Source organism: Eurypyga helias, unplaced genomic scaffold (assembly GCF_000690775.1).
Source record: "Eurypyga helias isolate BGI_N326 unplaced genomic scaffold, ASM69077v1 scaffold13292, whole genome shotgun sequence".
Taxonomy (NCBI): Eukaryota; Metazoa; Chordata; class Aves; order Eurypygiformes; family Eurypygidae; genus Eurypyga; species Eurypyga helias.
The window spans coordinates 12,255-31,092 of record NW_010236781.1 but is presented as its reverse complement, the minus strand read 5'-3'; the positions used below and the strand labels follow the sequence as shown (position 1 = coordinate 31,092).

Genomic DNA, 18,838 nt, shown 5'->3' with positions numbered 1-18,838 from the left:
CTTATATTTTGTTGTTCGTATTAAATACTTGAATAAATGCTGAGCTATTTTTCTTACTGTCAGTTTACATTTTAAGTTACTTTGGGGCTTGCTTTTTAATAATATGAATAGGATTTTTCAAATATGTTTAGTTGTCTTGAACTGGAATATTTTGTCCTGCCACTTACTCAGACTTCAGTGGTAATTCTACTATTTACTTATGTACCATTTCTCATGATTTCACCCTGAATTATTTAAAAAAAAAAAAAAAAAAAAAAAAAAAAAAAAAAAATCAAACACACAATACATTGGTTTTAAATAGCACTCTTAGTTGTCAGGCACAAATCCTGTTTTCTCTTGTCACAAGCAGCTTTTTCTTTTGCATTTTATTTATCAGACTGTTCAAGATGTTTGAATCTTGAGTTGCCTATCTGGGAAGGATTGTTGGGAAGCTTGTATCCCGTTTCAGAGTACTCTGTAAGTAAGGATGGCTTTAGCAAGAAGTGAACGAGAGCAGGAGTTGCTGAGGGCTGGCAGATGGAAGTGTTTGATGTTGCAGATGATGTGGAAAAGTTAGCATGGCTCCGAGTGCATCCCGGTTTGAGCACAGTGGCCCCATCTGTCTGTAATCAATGCTGCTTCACTCAGTAGAACATTTTACACTGCAGAGAAACAGTCGTGTTGATCAGCAGCAAATGGCTGTCATGAAGATTACTATGTCTGCTCTGGCCCATTTCTTTTTAACTTGGCAGCTTTGCAAAACCCTGTTTACTGTTGTCTGGCAAGAAAGTGAAGTTGGTGCTTTTTTTAAAAGAAAAAATGTTATCACTTCCCTCTTTCTCTTTTCTCCTCTCTTTCACCAGTCCCTTACTCATCCCCTCTAAAATATTCCCTGTGTATCCTTAGACTGCTAGAGAGACCGACAGCTGCCAATAACATAATAATACATACACACATGGACCTCTGACTCAGTCATTTTACATTTAAACATAGCCAGATGCAGTTTACTCATGAAGTGATCCCCTTCATTGTTCTCAAATGTCAGTAACAGTTTGGTTAATTAAAAGACGTTAGTGGTCCATCAAAATGGATTCTAGTCTGTTAAGCTTCTTACAAATAGGATTCATCATATTTCTGACTGAAGAATAAAGCGGTTAGCTGGCGAGATCCTGCCCATGATATTACATAGCTCTTCCTTCTTTGTGCAGTGAATGGATCTGTTTTCCTTAGACTTACCTTCAATATACCAGAGTATTATAGGAAACAACAAAATAACCCGTAATTTCTTTCTTATTTGCACCAGTGCTGCAACTGGTGATTTTCCTAGGGTTAAAGACAGCAAATAAAAACTGGTACTGAGGAAAGCTCTTATCAGTCAGACTTAGCTCAGCTGAAAATTTACTGCATTTTCAATGGCAGGTGGTTCAGCCTTTCATCATGGATTAATTACAGCCTAGGGTCAGTCTGTTTCATACAACAGAACTACTTCTACTCACTCAGAAAACAGCTAAAGAAGGCAATGTCATAAATGGAATAAGGCACCACTCTGAACAGCAGTCAGTAGCAGAGAAAATTCAGAATTATTATCCACTTCACGATGTATCTTCCTAAGACATAAAATCAGAGGAAAGAGTTAAAGGAAGGCTTGTTTTGATTTGGGATACACCCTGGAGTTTTCATGTTTGTCAGATAACAAGCTTTATGTCAAAAGTTATTTTATCTTTTACTGTATTCCTGTGAATGGAAGCTGGAATTGGATGCACCGAAATTCTGAAACTCCCAAGGAGTGCTGAACAAAATGGGGAAACCAATGTCGTCCCAGTATGTTTAGTTTTCACTTCCAAACATCTGGCAAAAAATGTCATTTTTCTTCCTTGCTAGTCCATACAATTCAAATTCTACCAGAAATTGTTACTCATTTGGGCTGAGATAAAAACAAGCTATTCTGTCAAAAGTTCAAGTTGTCATATGTACTGCACAGTTAAGGAAAACTCTAACCATTTTTCAGATAGACTGCATTCTCTTGCATAGGCTCACAAAGCACTCTGCAACCGGTAATGAATTTTGCACAAGCCTTTGAATGAGGCAAAGAGCAAAGTTGAGCTCTGCTTAGTGCAACAAAGTGCTGATGAAGTGCTGATTCAGCCCTTACTCCTCAGTGAGAGCGCGCTTTATCACTCAATATACGGAAGTGATGAAAAGGATCTCTTGAAGTTATAGCACTACTTTGTTCTGTATTAGCATTGAGTGATGAAGGACCTTGTTTACCTGCTATATTACTTAACTTAATTGGAACCATGCTCTCAGCTATCTCATTACTTAATAATATCTAGAACTTTGGTACCTTCATCTTCAAATCCTGAGTAGTTGGTTACTAGTTATACACTCAATCTCCATTTCTTTAAATTAAAGATCCATCTGCACTGCACACATTCCTTTTCTTATTAAATAGATTCCAAAACCAAAGGCAGAGAGCTTGAGATTTGTATGCAGACATGGAGGATGCAACTCCTCGGCAGCCTACATAAACCAGCTCTGCCCTAGAATAGCCTTTACCATGGCTGATACCTTTGATGAACAAATGGGACATATGACTCACCCACCATTTCTGTGTAAACAGAATAGAATCATAGAATCATAGAATGGTTTGGGTTGGAAAGGACCTTAAAGCCCATCTAGTTCCAACCCCCCTGCCATGGGCAGGGACACCTTGCACTAGACCAGGTTGCTCAAAGCCTCATCCAGCCTGGCCTTGAAGACATCCAGGGTTGGGGCATCCACAACATCTCTGGGCAACCTGTCCCAGTGCCTCACCACCCTCTCTGTGAAGAATTTCTTCCTGATATCTAATCTAAACCTCTCTGTTTTCAATTTGTACCCATTACCCCTTGTCCTGTCACTACAGGCTCTTGTAAAAAGAATACATTGAATACATTGCTGTGGAGCAGGGTTATAGACATTGTTGCTGAAAAACTCACAGGTGTAAGCTTTTTTTTAGGCATTTTTAACCAAATAGCTAAAATGTCTGAAAATCAGGACATAGCAGATTTTGTGCTTTATACTAGCTCCTAAACCTATTAGTCAAAACAGCTGCCAAGGTAGTTACTCCATATATATTGCATGTGCAGTTGGAGTAATTTTTTTAGAAAGTTCAGTGTGAGCAGCTTTCTGCTCTAGTCCGATTCAGGATTTGGCCCAGAGATATGTGGTTTTTAAATAAAGCAGAAATTGGTACTCTTATAATCACACTTTTCATATAATAATGTTCTCAGGGTGAGAATCCATATCATGTCATAGAGTTAAGCATGTTCTGGTCAAGGAATATGACTGAAAATGCAGATGCTGGGATGATTAAATTGACTATCTGCTTTTGCTTTGGAGCAACATTTCAGTGGCTCCTTTGCGCAGATATAATTTAATCCCTTGCAGGAAAAAAAAGAAAATCAATAACAACATTTATTGTAATATCATATCATGTCTTCAAACAATGCTGAAGCTCCATACCACTTGCAGTTCTGCCAGTTGCATAACCTTCTGCACAGATGAGAATTGAGACAGCACGAAAGGCAGGTCAGAAACATCACTAGACATCTCTCCTTCTGCACAGATGAGAATTGAGACAGCATGAAAAGCAGGTCAGAAACATTACTAGACATCTCTCCTGACAACTCTTGCTCGTATCTGTTGTGCCTTCGAACGAGAATTGCTAGAGCAGCTACGGATAAAACTACCTGCTTGAAGGAACTACGTGCTTTAAAACTGCATAAATATTTTTAAAACAATGTACTGAAGCCAATTGTAGGTTAATTTAAGTGACATCATAATTCTGGATTATAACAGCCTGTAGAAAGAGTTTGATTATATACTTGTTACTCTTTTGTGTGAACAAAAATGATTTATAGGCTTTTATAGTGTATATAGTTAAATTACATATATAATACAAAAATTATTTATAGGCTTGAATAGTGTATATAGATAAATTACATATATGAGAGAAACTTTTTAGAAGTTTTGTCTTGATTACATTTTTTAGAATGTTCATCTTGATTTTTCTGAGGCCTGTGTTTCTCCCTAAGGAGTCAGTGGGGCATATGCTGTTTCAAATACAGATTTTCTGCTCCCTCTACAACATAAATGGAAAGCAGACATTATACTACGTGTTTTGAGGTTGCTCCCTGTCAGTGGCAGCAGAAAAAAAGACACTATTAGTCACCTGTATCCAGCTGTAATATATTGGCTTTCCACCTCATAGTCTCTCACATGCGGATCCACAAGAACATCACCGACCAAGCAAATGATAGGTTTTTAGAAAACCTGACTAATCAGCAGGTATGAAAATCAGAGATTCCATGGCAAAATTTGCTGACAGATTTAAATGAACAGAATCTATTTCCTGAACAAGTAATTTAGAAACTGCTGTCTCTTTTAAACATTCATGACCCCTTGGACGTGGAGGGATTGAGGAGGTGGTTATATTTTTGGATCATGGTGGGTTTTGGAAGAACTGAACTTACCCACTACGTGTTTGGCAATCTGATTGAAAGCATCAGACAACGCCTGGAAAGGGAAGTTCTCAAGATGCAGATTAAGACCTGTGATAGGTGGAAGGAACTCCAGCAATAATGCTTAAAGGTCTTATTTTTCACTGTGTCTGTCAGTCTGCCCCTTACAATATTCTCCACTTGAACAACAATTAAATGCTTCACAATTGCCTGTGGGGCTGGGAGGGAGAGTACTCTGCTTTTAGATGTAATAAACCAAGAGCAGGACATGAGCAGCCGGGCAGGAAATGATCACATTTTCTTTAAAAAGCTGTAACTTTTAGAAACAGATTGCTTTCTGTCTTACAGAAGTTACATGGGAAATAGTTTTATCTTAAATAAAAGTGAATGACTGCTGTCAAGTCTTACTATTTTTATAACTTGCTAGATAATTGGCAATCATTAATGTTCCAAACAAGGCTACAAGGAGTAAAGAAAAATGTCTTTGTTTTTGCACCGGTGTTGCCTTATTTGTCGATGCAGGATATAACATTGCATGTTGTTATAATCCTGTGAAAATATTGGCCACTAAGTCTTCCCTTCCTTCTTGGGAGTGGAGAAAGAGTGAGTCTGCATGTGGTATTTCTGTGGTATAGAAGACATACTCCTCTGACACTATTGATAGATGGTGTTTCCAGATATAGTTCCAAAGCAAAATTGTACTAAGGTTGTTAAAATGCTTTCCACAATTCATACTAGCAATGAATGATAGTTTTTCTGTCTCCTTTCTTGCCATGTGTGAAATGAGTCTCCACTTCAGTGACTCCAGCTGCTCGCCTGTGACCATTTCTGTTGTTTTGTATGATGGAGGCTGTAAAGAGTTGTGCTGTGGCAGCATCTCCGCACCGCAACGTGCCTACTGTGTCAAGCAAAAACACAAGATTGCCTGCTTGGATGGGAAGCTATAATTTACCAACTCCTTTTCAAAATCAACAGGCCGGGGATGCTGTCCTAATTACTATTTATCTTACAAATTTTGGAAAAATCCAGTCAGATTTGAGCTTCATGCTTTGTACTTCCTAGTACTGGATGTTGCAGCAATGAGGAAGGTTTTCAAGCATGAAAGTCATACCCTTCTCTCCCCAGCTGCAAATTCCATTCTGAAGCATATTTTACTGCTCTTAAGTTACAAACGTATGATGCTGCTGAACACTGCAGTCACAGGTTAAAGCTCCAGCCAAAACAAGCAGTATCTCTTTGACCATTTCTTTCTCTCAAGCTGTTAATCATGTACCTTGTGTTGGTGTAGTGTGTAATAAACTGTCAGCTCTAGTAGACAAATGTCAGAGCAGGCTGCTGACAGACCAGAGCAGTCCAGTAAGAGTTATCTGCAAATAAAGCATGACATCATTTCTTCCCTTTGAGGGAAATAGTCCTCAATGACACCTACACACCAATTACATTGGCAGCAGGTGACTTCTGGAACGTGGTTTTGTCAACTGCTAAAATGTGGTCTTCCTGGGTCATTGTAACGATACCAGTATGACCTGTGTACAGTTATATTTGTCTAGCTTGTATTTGCACATCCAAGCTCAGAACTGAAACAGTTCTGAGATCTCGAGACTAAATGGAATTGTAATATAATTAACTTGTTAGAAAGTATGTTTGCTAATGCCTTTTATGGCATGAAATCCAAAGCATTAGTGCACGCCTGGAGAATCATAACACTAAGGTAAACATAATTCCTCACTCTTTTGAACTTTTTTTTATTAAAGGAGCTGCCTGTCATCCTCATTATACTGTATTTTTTCAATTGCACAACAGCACAGCTGTCCTATCTGGTGACACATTGCCCCAGCATAGCCAAATATTTGCTTCCATGTTTGTAAGTGAACTACAATTCATAACAGGACCCTGCAAATGAGCTGTCAGGCAGCCTGTTGTACCATGTCAAAGAAAGGGGAGTAGCCTCAACTTTTCTTGATGATCCTAGCTTTAAGAATATTTCAAAAGATTTTCTCCCAGTTGTCCTGCTGAGTTACTGAGTTGAGCTACACAGCTAGAAAAAAATATGAAGGGTTATTGCTACTAATTAATGATTACTACTAATCAGTTCATCTTTTTCATCTCTGTTGTGAGGCCAGTTTAGAAAAAAAAGAAGGATTTCCAGCTATTCAGATAAGTAGAAAAAAATCTGCTGTAACATCCTAAGAATTCTTTGATAGGCTGTTTACATAACTTTATTTTGTTTCAAGTCAGTTTGAAGCATTTTCCATGTTAATTCAAAGGCTGAGCACCTTTCTGAGCCATTCCACAGAAGGATAGAAGGATGTAAGAGGCCCAGAGCACAACATGGACTTGGACTCAGCGTTTCTCTAATATTCCAGGTCACCTACCAGACAGATAATTAAAAGGAAGAGGATGGCAGGCATACACGGTATTTCCTTCTAATACTCTCTCCTTTTGCAACTATTTTCAGCTCAGAGAATTTGCTGAGGCCAACATAATTTAGGAATCCCACTTTGTAAAAGGAGGAGGTGCCTTTTTTCCATTTGGCATTAACATTCATTGCCTGAGAACAAGCACACTGGTTCTTTCTTTCAAAAAGAAAGCAAATGTATTTTTAGATTTACAGAGAAAGCATGAAACAAAGTGGCAGATCACAGTTATTTGCAGTCTTTCATGTCTTAGCTACTTGAGTTCAGTCTCCTCTCTACCTCTTGTCCCCAGCAATCAAGTCACAAGCTATGAGCTTTTCTAGGATACCTCCACAGTGATGCAGTGCCATCACTATAATGCTTAAGAGCCAGAAAGAAAGAAATAGAAGTCAAGCATGATGCTGAAACATAATATTTGGGATAGCAAGTTGAGAATCAGCAAGCCTGTGTTCCACTCCTGCTCCAGCAACTTATTCACACTGTCTTGTGACTGCCTAATTCAAAGCACAACTCCCACCACTGCCTCCTGCAGACACGATTTGTAACAAAGCAGCATCTGCTTATGTACGGTTTGTGTAGGATCTGATCCACCCATCATGCTCAGAGGACACCTACTGCATCCAGCCCCGCAGGTGAGACTGGCAAAGGAACGCCTGTTCCATGGTTCCTGTAGGACACGAGTAGGAGGCAACTGTCAAGTCCTGTCAACACTGAGATGCTGAGGCACATGGCCAAGGCAGATCGTTAGTCAAATTTTCACTAATAAAAGGCTTTTTCTGCCTTTGAGACAAGGTGGCACCAAAGAGAAGTTTGGAATATCACAATTTTGGAGCTTGACGTCCTTCTTCACAAGTCTATGGGTTTTTTCAATCTGTAAGTAGTCTTGCTCCACTCTAGTACGACATGTTCTGTATATGCATATTCCGTGCACTAGGAGCATAGCTTCTTTGCTAAGGTAAGGCCAGGGGATGAGGCTTATTAATAAATCACTCTGTTTGGGAAAGTAGCCACATGGCATAGGATTCACAGAGGCAACAATTTCTGTTTTCCCTCACAGCCCAGGGAAGCAGCTCTGCTTTCTCCTACAGGCTGTACAACCCGCTTGGACCACAGGCACAGAGACCTCAGCTGGGGTAAGCCTGAGACAGCTCTGGACAGTACCAGTCAGTTGTTAGACATTGCCTTCTATCAGCAGAAGAGGGAAGGTGCTAATGAGGTGCAAAATTATCTTTTCCTCACTCCTGCTTCCATCTTGCACCTACCTAGAGTTTGTTTTTACTTGAGACTCCAGTGTTTCACAGACCCTTGTTAGGAATTGTCGCTGTCTCAGGGAAGGCTGTTGTGCACAGATTACCCTGTCAGTGTTCAAAACCACACTGCTCATGCCACTAATGCCTGACTGCAAAATGCATGAAAGCTATTTCCCAACTGTATTGCATTTTATGTAGTAACAGCTACCTATGCTAAACAGACATAAATATTGCAACCAGTGGGGAAATATTAATTCTGTCATAACAGATTTCACTCACCTGCAGATGTAGGTGTGATTCAAGAAGCAGTCAAAGTACCTGCTTATTATACCCTCTGAAGCAGAAGTATATGTAAACGCAGAACAGAAATGTTTATTTTCCCAGGTCTTGCCCCTGCTTAGCCCACACAGTGCACCTGAGTGTCTCAAGAACGATGTCTCCATTTATGGATCCTTTAAAAGGAGCAAGACACATCAGAGCCAGGATAATTTTGAGGCCCTGCAGTGCTCTGGAAGTTTGGACAGATGTCCAGTACCTGCAAAACAGACAGCCAGCATAAAAGCCTAGCAACGTTTTTTTCCTTCAGTTATTGTTTCAGTCTTGAAATGATAAATGTAACCATGGTTTTGTTGCTGGGTATCCCAGTGCTGAGTGTATTGAAAAGTCAAGACATCCCTTACTTTCATTTTTAAAAAATGAGACAGCTAAGTCTTTTTGAACTCAAACCTTGTATATCACTTTCAGAGGTTTAGATAGTTTAAAGTCTATTTATTGATCCTTTCAAGTGTATGTCAAATATGGATTTCAAGTCCAATAGCAGCAAACCCTAAAATATCATGAACAGTCTAATAATAGACCTGTCTGAGCTCAGTGCTTTAGAGCTGATTTATATGAGAACATGAGAACAATAAATACTGATACCCTAAGTACCGACCAACTGGCTCCAGTTAAAAGCACATAGGCCTGAATATCTATTCCACCAGCTCTGGAAACTACCTGTTTTAACTGTCAGTCAGCTGAATCACTTTCCCATGCAGTGTGGTCACAGATCAAAGCACTTAAAAAGGTACAAAGGAAGTGGTGAATGGAAGCCATGCCCATTCCAGAGGTGAACCAGTCTCTAACACTGAATTTTCTGTAGCAGAAAACTACTTTTCATAGTCACTTGACCCTCAGTGTCATTACAATTTTTCCTACCGCTCATTGGATTTCAGTGCAATGCTGTTCAGTAATTAGTTTTCCAGACTGGCTAACACTAGGAACATACACTGGAACTTTATACCTCAGAGGAGGTACTTACAGCTCACTGGAAGTTATGTCCATCCATATAAGTGGCCTTACTAAAGCAAATGCTATGGCTTTAGGTTATTGGCATGTTTCCCTAACGTTGCTACTAGTAGGTACAAGCAATGCAGCACATCTTTTCCTTTTGCAAGCCATTCCGTTTGGGGAGTCACAAGGCATTGCTTATGGATGAGAATAGGAAGAGAAATTCAGGAGACCTTTTACAACCTTAGTCTAGTGCTAGCAGAGGTCTTCTTGTTCAAAGAGCCCAATAATGCTGGGATGTTGACACGGATCATCTGCCAAAGAACTGAGAAGGACAACATCATGACTTCTCCAGTGAACACACAGACCTCTATCTCACTCTTCTCTCCAGACTTTTGGGGGTCATAGTGATACACGCTCCAGAGGCTGGAGTGGTACACATCGTGCCACCCACCCTAAAACCTCTGCTTGCACTATTGCACCGGAAACTTTTCCTTAACACCACTTTGCAGCACCCACCTTCTCCGGAAGGCACTTGGTTTTGCCACTTTCATTTTATTTTCGCTACAGTATTAGCTAACCCTTCTGGTTTGCAAGTTCTGCGTGTCCTGCTGTGTATTCACTTCTCCGGGTCACCTACAAGTAAAGAAGAAAATGAACCTAACCACCCCAGCAGCACTCCTTCTCATAACAAACTTCCACCTGATTCTTAACTCTTGCCCATCCCTCTCTGTAAACATTCATAAGCTAATCCTTCACCGGGCTGAACACTGACTTGCACTTTGCAGCTTTAAATGTTAGCTCAGCCTGAGACACTGGGCTGGAAAACATGGTAAAGACCAAGTACATTATGTGTGACTCTTCACCCATATCCCTTCTGATGCAATGTTCACAAAGGCATTAATCAGCTCTGTTAACCAGGCCTGCCCTTTCATAGCAGACATCAGCAGGCCCTGCCCGAGAATGAGATCTGGAGCTAATTTAGCAGAAGGTGACCTTTCAGAGAGGCCAGAAGCCCAGTGGAGCATGTTAAGTCTGGAAATGGAGGAAAGGACCCACGTTAAAACACTGGAAATGAAGGGAAACCTGTGTAAAACCTTTGGCTGAGCTCCATTACGTCGCACGTTGGGATGGAAACCCAGTCTGGCATGAAATTACCATTGCACTACTTAGTAATATACCAGGCAACCCAAGGATTTTTGCTCTCTGTCATGTGAAAGCTATCAGAGGGATGGGTCTAGTCATAAAAATTGGTCAGGAAGAGAATTACATTTATTTCAAGAAAAGAAGAACCATTTCTTTACCACTTTCTGTGGGAAATTATAGGAAATACTCATAGCCATTCTCATTGTAACAGTATTCTGAGAAAATAAAAATTTTAGTAGTGTAATGAAATAAGACCACAATTACTTTGGGAATGCAGACAAGGGATTTATGTTCCTGATGCAATTAGCAGCTCTTGTCCCCAGCTCTAGACCTGCTGACACCATCAGTTTTAGTGTTTCAGCAGGTCAGCAGGAGATAATTTCACTTATACTAAGGAGTGCACAAAGACTGGGAGCCAAGGATGTGCACAAACAAGGAGACTGGGAGCTCCACATCCTTTCTGCTACTCAGTCTTTTAAGTAGTTCACATTTCTCACAAATAAAATATTCCTAATGGTTTGAGCGCTGTACGGCCAGCCACCCCTCCAGTCCCAGGTTCGGTGCAGGTGGAGGCTGGGTGGACACCCACCGATGACCACCGACTGGCCTCCCACCAAGCCGGAGCTGGAGAGGGGTTGTCATTCACACACACAGCATGTGGTTGCTATGTCAACGATCTCCTTGTGCCTTCCAGCCTTGGGAGGGAAGGGATGGAGGAGTTGCCATGGAAACCATGCTCCCCTGAAGTATCAGTAGAGCTGGTTCATGAGCTGAGATGAACCTGGAGACATGCTGCTCCATCCCACCCTGTCCCCACAGCCCCTGCTCCCACCCTGCTCACAGCAGCTTCCCCAGCCATGCAGGGACAACCTGATGGGAGACCTTTCACTGTCACAGATCTGGAGCAGCTCACATCCAGGGACACACACAGTTATCCAGCAGACTAATGCAAGCAACCTAGCTTCATTTCTTAAGGAAGAGTGGATGTGGGATGTTATGCTGGTGATGGAATTACTCAGTGCATGGATGTGGGAAGATGTAGCAAGGGATGCACGTCTTCTTGGCAGCAGATAGACATTCTCAGGTCAGGCTTGTATCATATAACAACAACCAAAACCACCTTTACAACTAGAAATACTTCCTGTATTACATCACCCTCTTAAAATTCCCAACACCACAAGAAAGTGTGATTTTTTTTTTCAGATGAGTCTCCTGTGGGAAGGAACTGTCTGAACCACTTCTGTAGAAAGGCTGTAGTTAGAAAATGTGGAAAAAATAATTAAAAAACCCAAATATTCCCTGGTACACTAAAATAGAGTGCTTTTAGCACAGGTGTTGGAACAGAAACCATCAAAGGTCTTGACTGAACAGCTTAGCAAAGACCAGTTGATGAATCTCTGCTTATGCTTAGAATGCCTGAGCAAAATTATTTGTTTTAAAGGATCTCTCTTCTGTCACGGGGAGCATATGGGCATTTTGAGTAATAGCATAGTAAAGGAGTTTGCAGATACAGTCCAAAGAATCAGAATACTGACACTACAGAAAATCTAAAAAAAAAACTGACTGAACAGCTTAGCAAAGACCAGTTGATGAATCTCTGCTTATGCTTAGAATGCCTGAGCAAAATTATTTGTTTTAAAGGATCTCTCTTCTGTCACGGGGAGCATATGGGCATTTTGAGTAATAGCATAGTAAAGGAGTTTGCAGATACAGTCCAAAGAATCAGAATACTGATACTACAGAAAATCTAAAAAAAAAAACCCAACCTTGTTTTGGGATCAAAGGACACTCACACATACTCAGTATTTGCCTTCTTGCATACAAATTTTAGTTAATAAGTGATACATCAAATAACAAGTGTTTGTATTCAATAATGCATCAGTGCTCAGGGTTCAGGACTGTGGAGTTCATGTGCATACCCTGAGTTTACAAAAACCTGCTTTGACACTGAGAAATGTATCTACTGCTGAATCATCAAAGAAGAAGAGATGGGCTCTCCTCAGGGAAAAGGGGCTTTGTATATATCTTAAATATTGTTACATATCTGCTGTTGCTTATCTAAGAGAAGCAAAACATAACTACATATGACCTCACATAATCGAGGGGGGAGCTTTCAAAATTGCCCAGATCAAGAGATTTTGAGTTATATTTTCTAACAGAGACATGTTTCTCTTATGGTATCTTTCAAAGAAGAACTCCTGTTGTTCTCTAAGTGGTATTACTGCTCAATTAATTGTCTGGAACATACTTACAGAAAACTAGAAATCATCCTCTAATCTCATCCTAAAGGTCATTACATCATTTTTAATTGGTCAGATTCCAATCATATTTCACATTTGGATCAAGCAGTTTCAAATCAGTCTCAAAGCCAACCTTTGTGCTTTGCTCTCCTTTGTGTTCACCGCGTGGCATAGAAAATTGGCTCACAGTATGACAAAAAAGATATGCAAAGCATCATTCTTCTTCACTAGACTGCAAACTTTATCTCTGGGGAAACAGGAAATTGTGTCAAATCCTCAAATCATGATGTTCTCTACATTACTGAATAGATGTCTTCCATCCAGCAGATGTTTAAGGTAAGAATATACAGTTATTTCTGGAAATCAGTCATCTAGACCTGCCTATGCAGAAGCTGCTCAGTTCCCCATATATTTTCCTCATCTGCTTTCAAAACCTGCCTCTTCTTTTGGCCTTTAATATGCCTGTGGCAGAGAGTTCTTAAACTTAATTATGTGCTGTATGAAAAACTGTTCAGTGTGTTTTCACCTGATAATTTAATTTTTCCACTTTCTTCTGCTGTAAAATATTTTCAGTACAAGATCCTTACCACCTTTTAAACCATTCATTATTTTATATGTTTTAATTATGGACTTCTGAGGTAGACATGGCTACATATCATTTTCTGAAGTTATTAGATGGATATGCTTCCCCTCGAGCACTACTTTCTTCCAGCAAAACATTTCATGGAAATAGTGCTGCCCCAGCTGTGACTCTGCTAGGAATAAAAGAAACGTCATTGCAATCAAAGTACATGAACCTTTCCTGAAGAACTTCCATCCTAAAACTGGAGATAGAAACAGCAACAGGACTGGACCACTAATTAAAGTGCATAATACCTTCAAATGGGTCCATTTATGAAGCTGATTCAAGCTTCTTAGCTTGGTGTCACTGATGTAGTGGAAGAAAGCTTTTAGGAGGGAATGAGGCTAGGGGAGGTGAAATGGTGTACTCCATGTAGTGAAACAGCACAGAACAGTACTTGGAATCAGGGTTGGAGAAGAACCCAGACATGCCCCAGTTAACCCTTCCTAACTCATATCTACTTAAAAGGGAGTTCGTTACAAATTTTTTTCAGAGCAGGGAAGTCAAGGACGAATTCTTCAGTGAGTGGCTTGAAAGCAAGCAAGCTATTTGAGTGCTGTGTGATGTAAAGAACAAAAATTAACAGCTAATTCAGCTATGAAGCATCCAACGTCCACAGGAAAACCATTATTGACAAAAAGATTGTTATAATTTAGGTACAAGATAGAGGATAAATTCATACTCGGAAGCCAAAGAACGTTAATCTATAGCCATTTTAAAATGCATTATGAAATGACTTACTTTCAAAGTAAGAAAGGATTTTAGAAGACTTCATTTCAATACACAACAGAAGTCATTGCTAGTATCAAATTCCTCATGCTTTAAAACTGCATAAATATTTTTAAAACAATGCCCGAAAGCCAATTGTAGGTTAATTTAAGTGACATCATAATTCTGGATTATAACAGCCTGTAGAAAGAGTTTGATTACATACTTGTTACTCTTTTGTGTGAACAAAAATGATTTATAGGCTTGAATAGCGTATATAGATAAATTACATATATGAAACTTTTTAGAACTTTTGTCTTGATTACATTTTTTAGAATGTTTATCTTGATTTTTCTGAGGCCTGTGTTTCTCCTTAAGGAGTCAATGGGGCATATACTGTTTCAAACACAGATATTCTGCCCCCTCTACAAAATAAATGGAAAACAGACATTAATAAAAGAGACCTCTGACTAAGATTTCATGCCTCTGAAATTTTTATGTGGGAAAACCGCTATTGCTGCCATCCTGCACCTAATCTGATCTACTTTGCAGATTAAACACAATGGAATTTGCAAGTATACATATTTACATGTAGGGGACAGTAGATAACATCGTAAACTCATTAGAACTAATATAATAGGAGTGGAAACATGACACGTCTCTGTACAGTGGATCTGTACAGATCTCCAATAAAGGTCCAGTTAATTCCTCTGTTACGTTTCTTCCCCGGTCCACGCATGGCAAGAACAATGTACACATTTCTCTATTCAGCAAACTTTGGTAAACTTGTGAAAGAAAAATTTCACAGTCGATTTGGAATATGGAGCTGTTGTATACCAGAAAGAGCAATGAGCCTCTCCTGTGCAACAACAGCCAGTGGATAACAATAGAAATGAGGTAGAATATCGAGATATTGTAAAAGAGAGAGGTTTGGACAAAGGGAAGAATAACATGGGGAGTTAAAAGGGAAAGGACTTACAGCCAGCAGAACCACATCACCTACCTGAAATACTTTTGCCAGATTGTCAAAGAGGGCTTGACCAGCACTGACTTTATGCTTGACTCCCCTGACTGTGCCATTTTTGCTGAGGATGTTGACACGCTTTGTACCAAACCCCCTCTCTTTAGTGGCTCTGACTAAAATGAGCAAGTCGTCCTGCTCGTTCTCATTTTCATCGCACTCGGACCCTACATGTCCATTCTGCTGCAGATCCACTTCGCTCAGCCGGCTGGTTTGGTCAGTCTCCGAGCTACTGGCATACTCAGAGTCCAGAGAGTCGCCAGCCTCCCCGTCGGCATACACCTCCTTCAGCACCCTCCCGCTGTGCGAGGATGCAACGCGGAATCGAACCTTCCTCGACAGCCTCTCACTGTCCGCCTTCATCTCACTTTTAAACATCGTCTCTTCCATTGATATAAGCAGTTTGCATTGTTCCAGCGTGGTGCCCATTGCATTTGCCAGTTTGTCACACTTCACAACAATATCAGTCCTGTTTTCTGTTGACAGGGGTTCTCATATTAAACTAAAGAGGTTCCCAAGAAGCTACACTGCCGTTCTCCAGTTAATAATGGATGCATTTGTGCCATGGTTACCTTTAAACTAAAACCCGTAAAACGATCTCATCAATTAAATATTAAAAAGCCATTGTGTACTTTTTCGCACTAAGGAACAAAGGGAAATATTATATTCTTTGATATAAAAATTCAAACCTGTACATGATAAACCCAATAAGAGAAATTACATTAATTATTTTATTACATTATATACATGAGAAATTACGTTATATAAATGCAGCTTTCATTTGCTGAGAAGGACAAAGAGGAAGAGTTTTTCACAAGATCTGCTGAGTCAAAACTTATTTATGTGCATTACACCTGAGGGGAAAATCACAAACTTCAGCACAGAAGACGAGCCAATAATGGGCGCATTTCTTTCATCAAAAGACTTCATTAACCTACCAGTCAGACCTCATTCACCAAAGTTTGCTTTTTATATAAGCTCACAGAGACTCAGCGGGGAGCTCTGACTTGGAGTTTTGCGATGCCAGCCTTGTCACAGACTGGCAGAGCAGTGGAGAAGCAATTAGTCACAATTTGTTGCACAGACTATCAACACAGTGTTATTAAATAAAACCAAGCCACAGCTAGTACCACACAGTAACCACAGCCTCTGGGCTGTTTTGTCAGTTATTCAAGGAACTGGGCCAAGGGAATCTGAACAAGGAATAGGAGAAAGCTAATTAATTTGAGCAGCAAGGATCAAACAAGGAAAAGTAGGGTAAGGTGGATTCAACCGCAGGGCAAGTAAATTCCTCTATCCCAGCAAGTCACAGGTAGAGGTTGACACAGAGGGACATGCTCTAGATGTAAAAATAACAAACCCAGGCTTGAGGTTTCTGGCTCTGTCTACTCAGAATCATGTATCAGCACCTTAGACCCCCAAGCTGGTTCTGAGTTTGCATGATGATCCCTATTTATGGTGCTATTTCTGCATTGTCTTAATTTAAAGTAAAATACAAAGCATTCCTTAGAGCAGCATTGAGAACTCCACCCCCTTCTCACTTTCCTGGCAACCATTCCCGACACACTCTCTACAGCTTCATTTTCTCTCCAGACTCATGAATAGTGAATTGCTTCCTGAAGCCTGTGACCCCTGGCAGGTGTAGGTATGAAATGAGCCCGTAGGTGCTCAGCCAACCCAGAATGGTAACGCCTGTGATCACCAGCAGCTGCAGAGCTTCAAGCAGCCGAGGAGGATTTCTGGCCAAGATTTCAGAAATGCAGGCTCAAATCTTTCAGCAAGCGGGGTTATTGCAACTTTCTTTTGAACAAGAGGCATGAAAACACTGCTCCTCAGCTCAAGTAAAATCACAATCCTTGTGTCTGAACTCTAAAATTACTTATTTTCCATCTTCAGAACAGAAACACAAAAGATTAATGGCATTTCATAGCACTAGTGGTTGCACACTTCTAAAATGAGATGATTCACTGCATTATCAACTACTATTATTCACACAGAAAAAAACAGGTAATAATAATAAGCTACAAGAGTTAAAATGCATTGTTAATCACCTTTCAGAGAAGAAAAACAGCTCATATCAAGGTCTGTACTAATACTGAACACACTTATAAGACACCTTCTGAAATTCACTGGGAGGCTTGAATCATACTGATTGCAATACGGCCACTCGCCCACAGCAGCTTTGATAACAAATACAGTTCATTAATACTAAAAACTGACTTAAAATTAAGAGCATTCTGTAACAGAATGAAAATTTCAAAATATCTTTTCTGGAATTATTCAAGCAGGGCTGCAAGGTACCTGGAGAAATCTCTTTGTCTGTTACCTACCCCAAAGTTAACTGTAACATAGTGTTTTCATAATTATCCAAGTGATCCCTTCTTACAACCTCCAGTAATTAACTTTGTTCATATTCTTTTTATTCATTAAACAATAAAACACAAGTGCTTTGCAATGAATTGCCAATGATTAAAAAATCTGAGTTTCTGTAATAGAAATCAGTTTGGACAACACTTTTATAATATTTTTATCTCCTCCAATTGATGCTATATATTCTTTAACATAGAAACAATTTTACTCCTATTGCAGGCAATGGGAAAGCTTTTATTGTCTGTAGGACAAAGGACTTGATGCTGAGTGAGTTTAAAAGTTAATGTAGCAATGATTAAATGCAGAATTAATCAGTACCACATTTTAGAAGACCTCAAATACTGTCCACACCTTGTTCTCGGCAGGAAATCAGCTCATTGTTTGGTTTCATGTCAATTCCATTATTCACTAAGAAATATTTTTACGTCCGGTTTTGAGAAATTAGAAACTATGCACAGTTTTCTCTGCAGAAAAATAGTTAAGCATGGTGGGGCATGCCCCTTGACAGAGGCATTCACACATGTAAGATTTCATCTTGGTGCTCCAACTGTGGACCTTCTCTGAGCGAACATGACTGCAGGGCTAGGTGCACACAGCCAGCAGGAAACAGATTACAGACTCTAAACTAGTTATATTCGGGACATAAGACATTTGAGAGTTCAAAGCCCTGAAATGCACATATTTGTACCATCTGCTGGGTGTATGTTCTCAACAGAGGCAGAAAAGATAGAACTTGACTAAGCATCTCTGTCCCTCCTGTAAAATAAGATCTGTAGTAAATGCTGACAATAACTCCACTTACCCAGTTTGATGCTGCACCCTGCCAGCTGTGATGTTTGTTGATCGTTTTCTAGCTTCTCTAGACAAAAATCTTTTCATTCAAAGGGTTAGTGCATTTAATGAGCTGTATCCATTAAAAACTAAAGTAATGAGATATTTCTTACCCACAATTATGACCCTGAATCATTTGGCTATTGTTAATTTTTGTTTCTGCTTAGTTTGGTTATAATGTTCTGCCACTGATTAATGCAAGATGAGTGAGTCCAGCAAGCATAAAGTCGAAGCGCACAGAGAAAAAAGTTGCCACTAAAGAGATCTCTCCTGAACAGAAAAGCACTCTTTAAAAAAACACCTGAGAAGAAGATATTGCATCCAATTCCCTCAGTAACCTTTCTCCACTTCATTGGTTCTTCTGTTCTCCAGCAGACGCATGTTATGATAATGTTTTAACTCAATGACCCACTCCACTAGATCTCTTTACAGTTCCAGTTTTCACCTTACGTTCATTCCACAGGGCAACTCTCAGCATCACAG

At 39.9% G+C, this 18,838-nt stretch overlaps 1 protein-coding gene across 1 annotated transcript in view; it reads right to left on the bottom strand.

Moving 5' to 3' along the window:
* Positions 1-15,544, bottom strand: part of GRXCR1 (glutaredoxin, cysteine rich 1) — a 39,770-nt gene extending 24,226 nt beyond the window's left edge. Inside the window, exons 1-2 of the mRNA XM_010147229.1 lie at positions 15,137-15,544; positions 12,500-12,502 (exon numbers count right to left, since the gene is read on the bottom strand). Of these exons, the coding sequence (XP_010145531.1) occupies positions 12,500-12,502; positions 15,137-15,544 (411 nt within the window). The remainder of the gene's footprint in view (positions 1-12,499; positions 12,503-15,136) is intronic.
* Between the last annotated feature and the right edge of the window lie 3,294 nt (positions 15,545-18,838).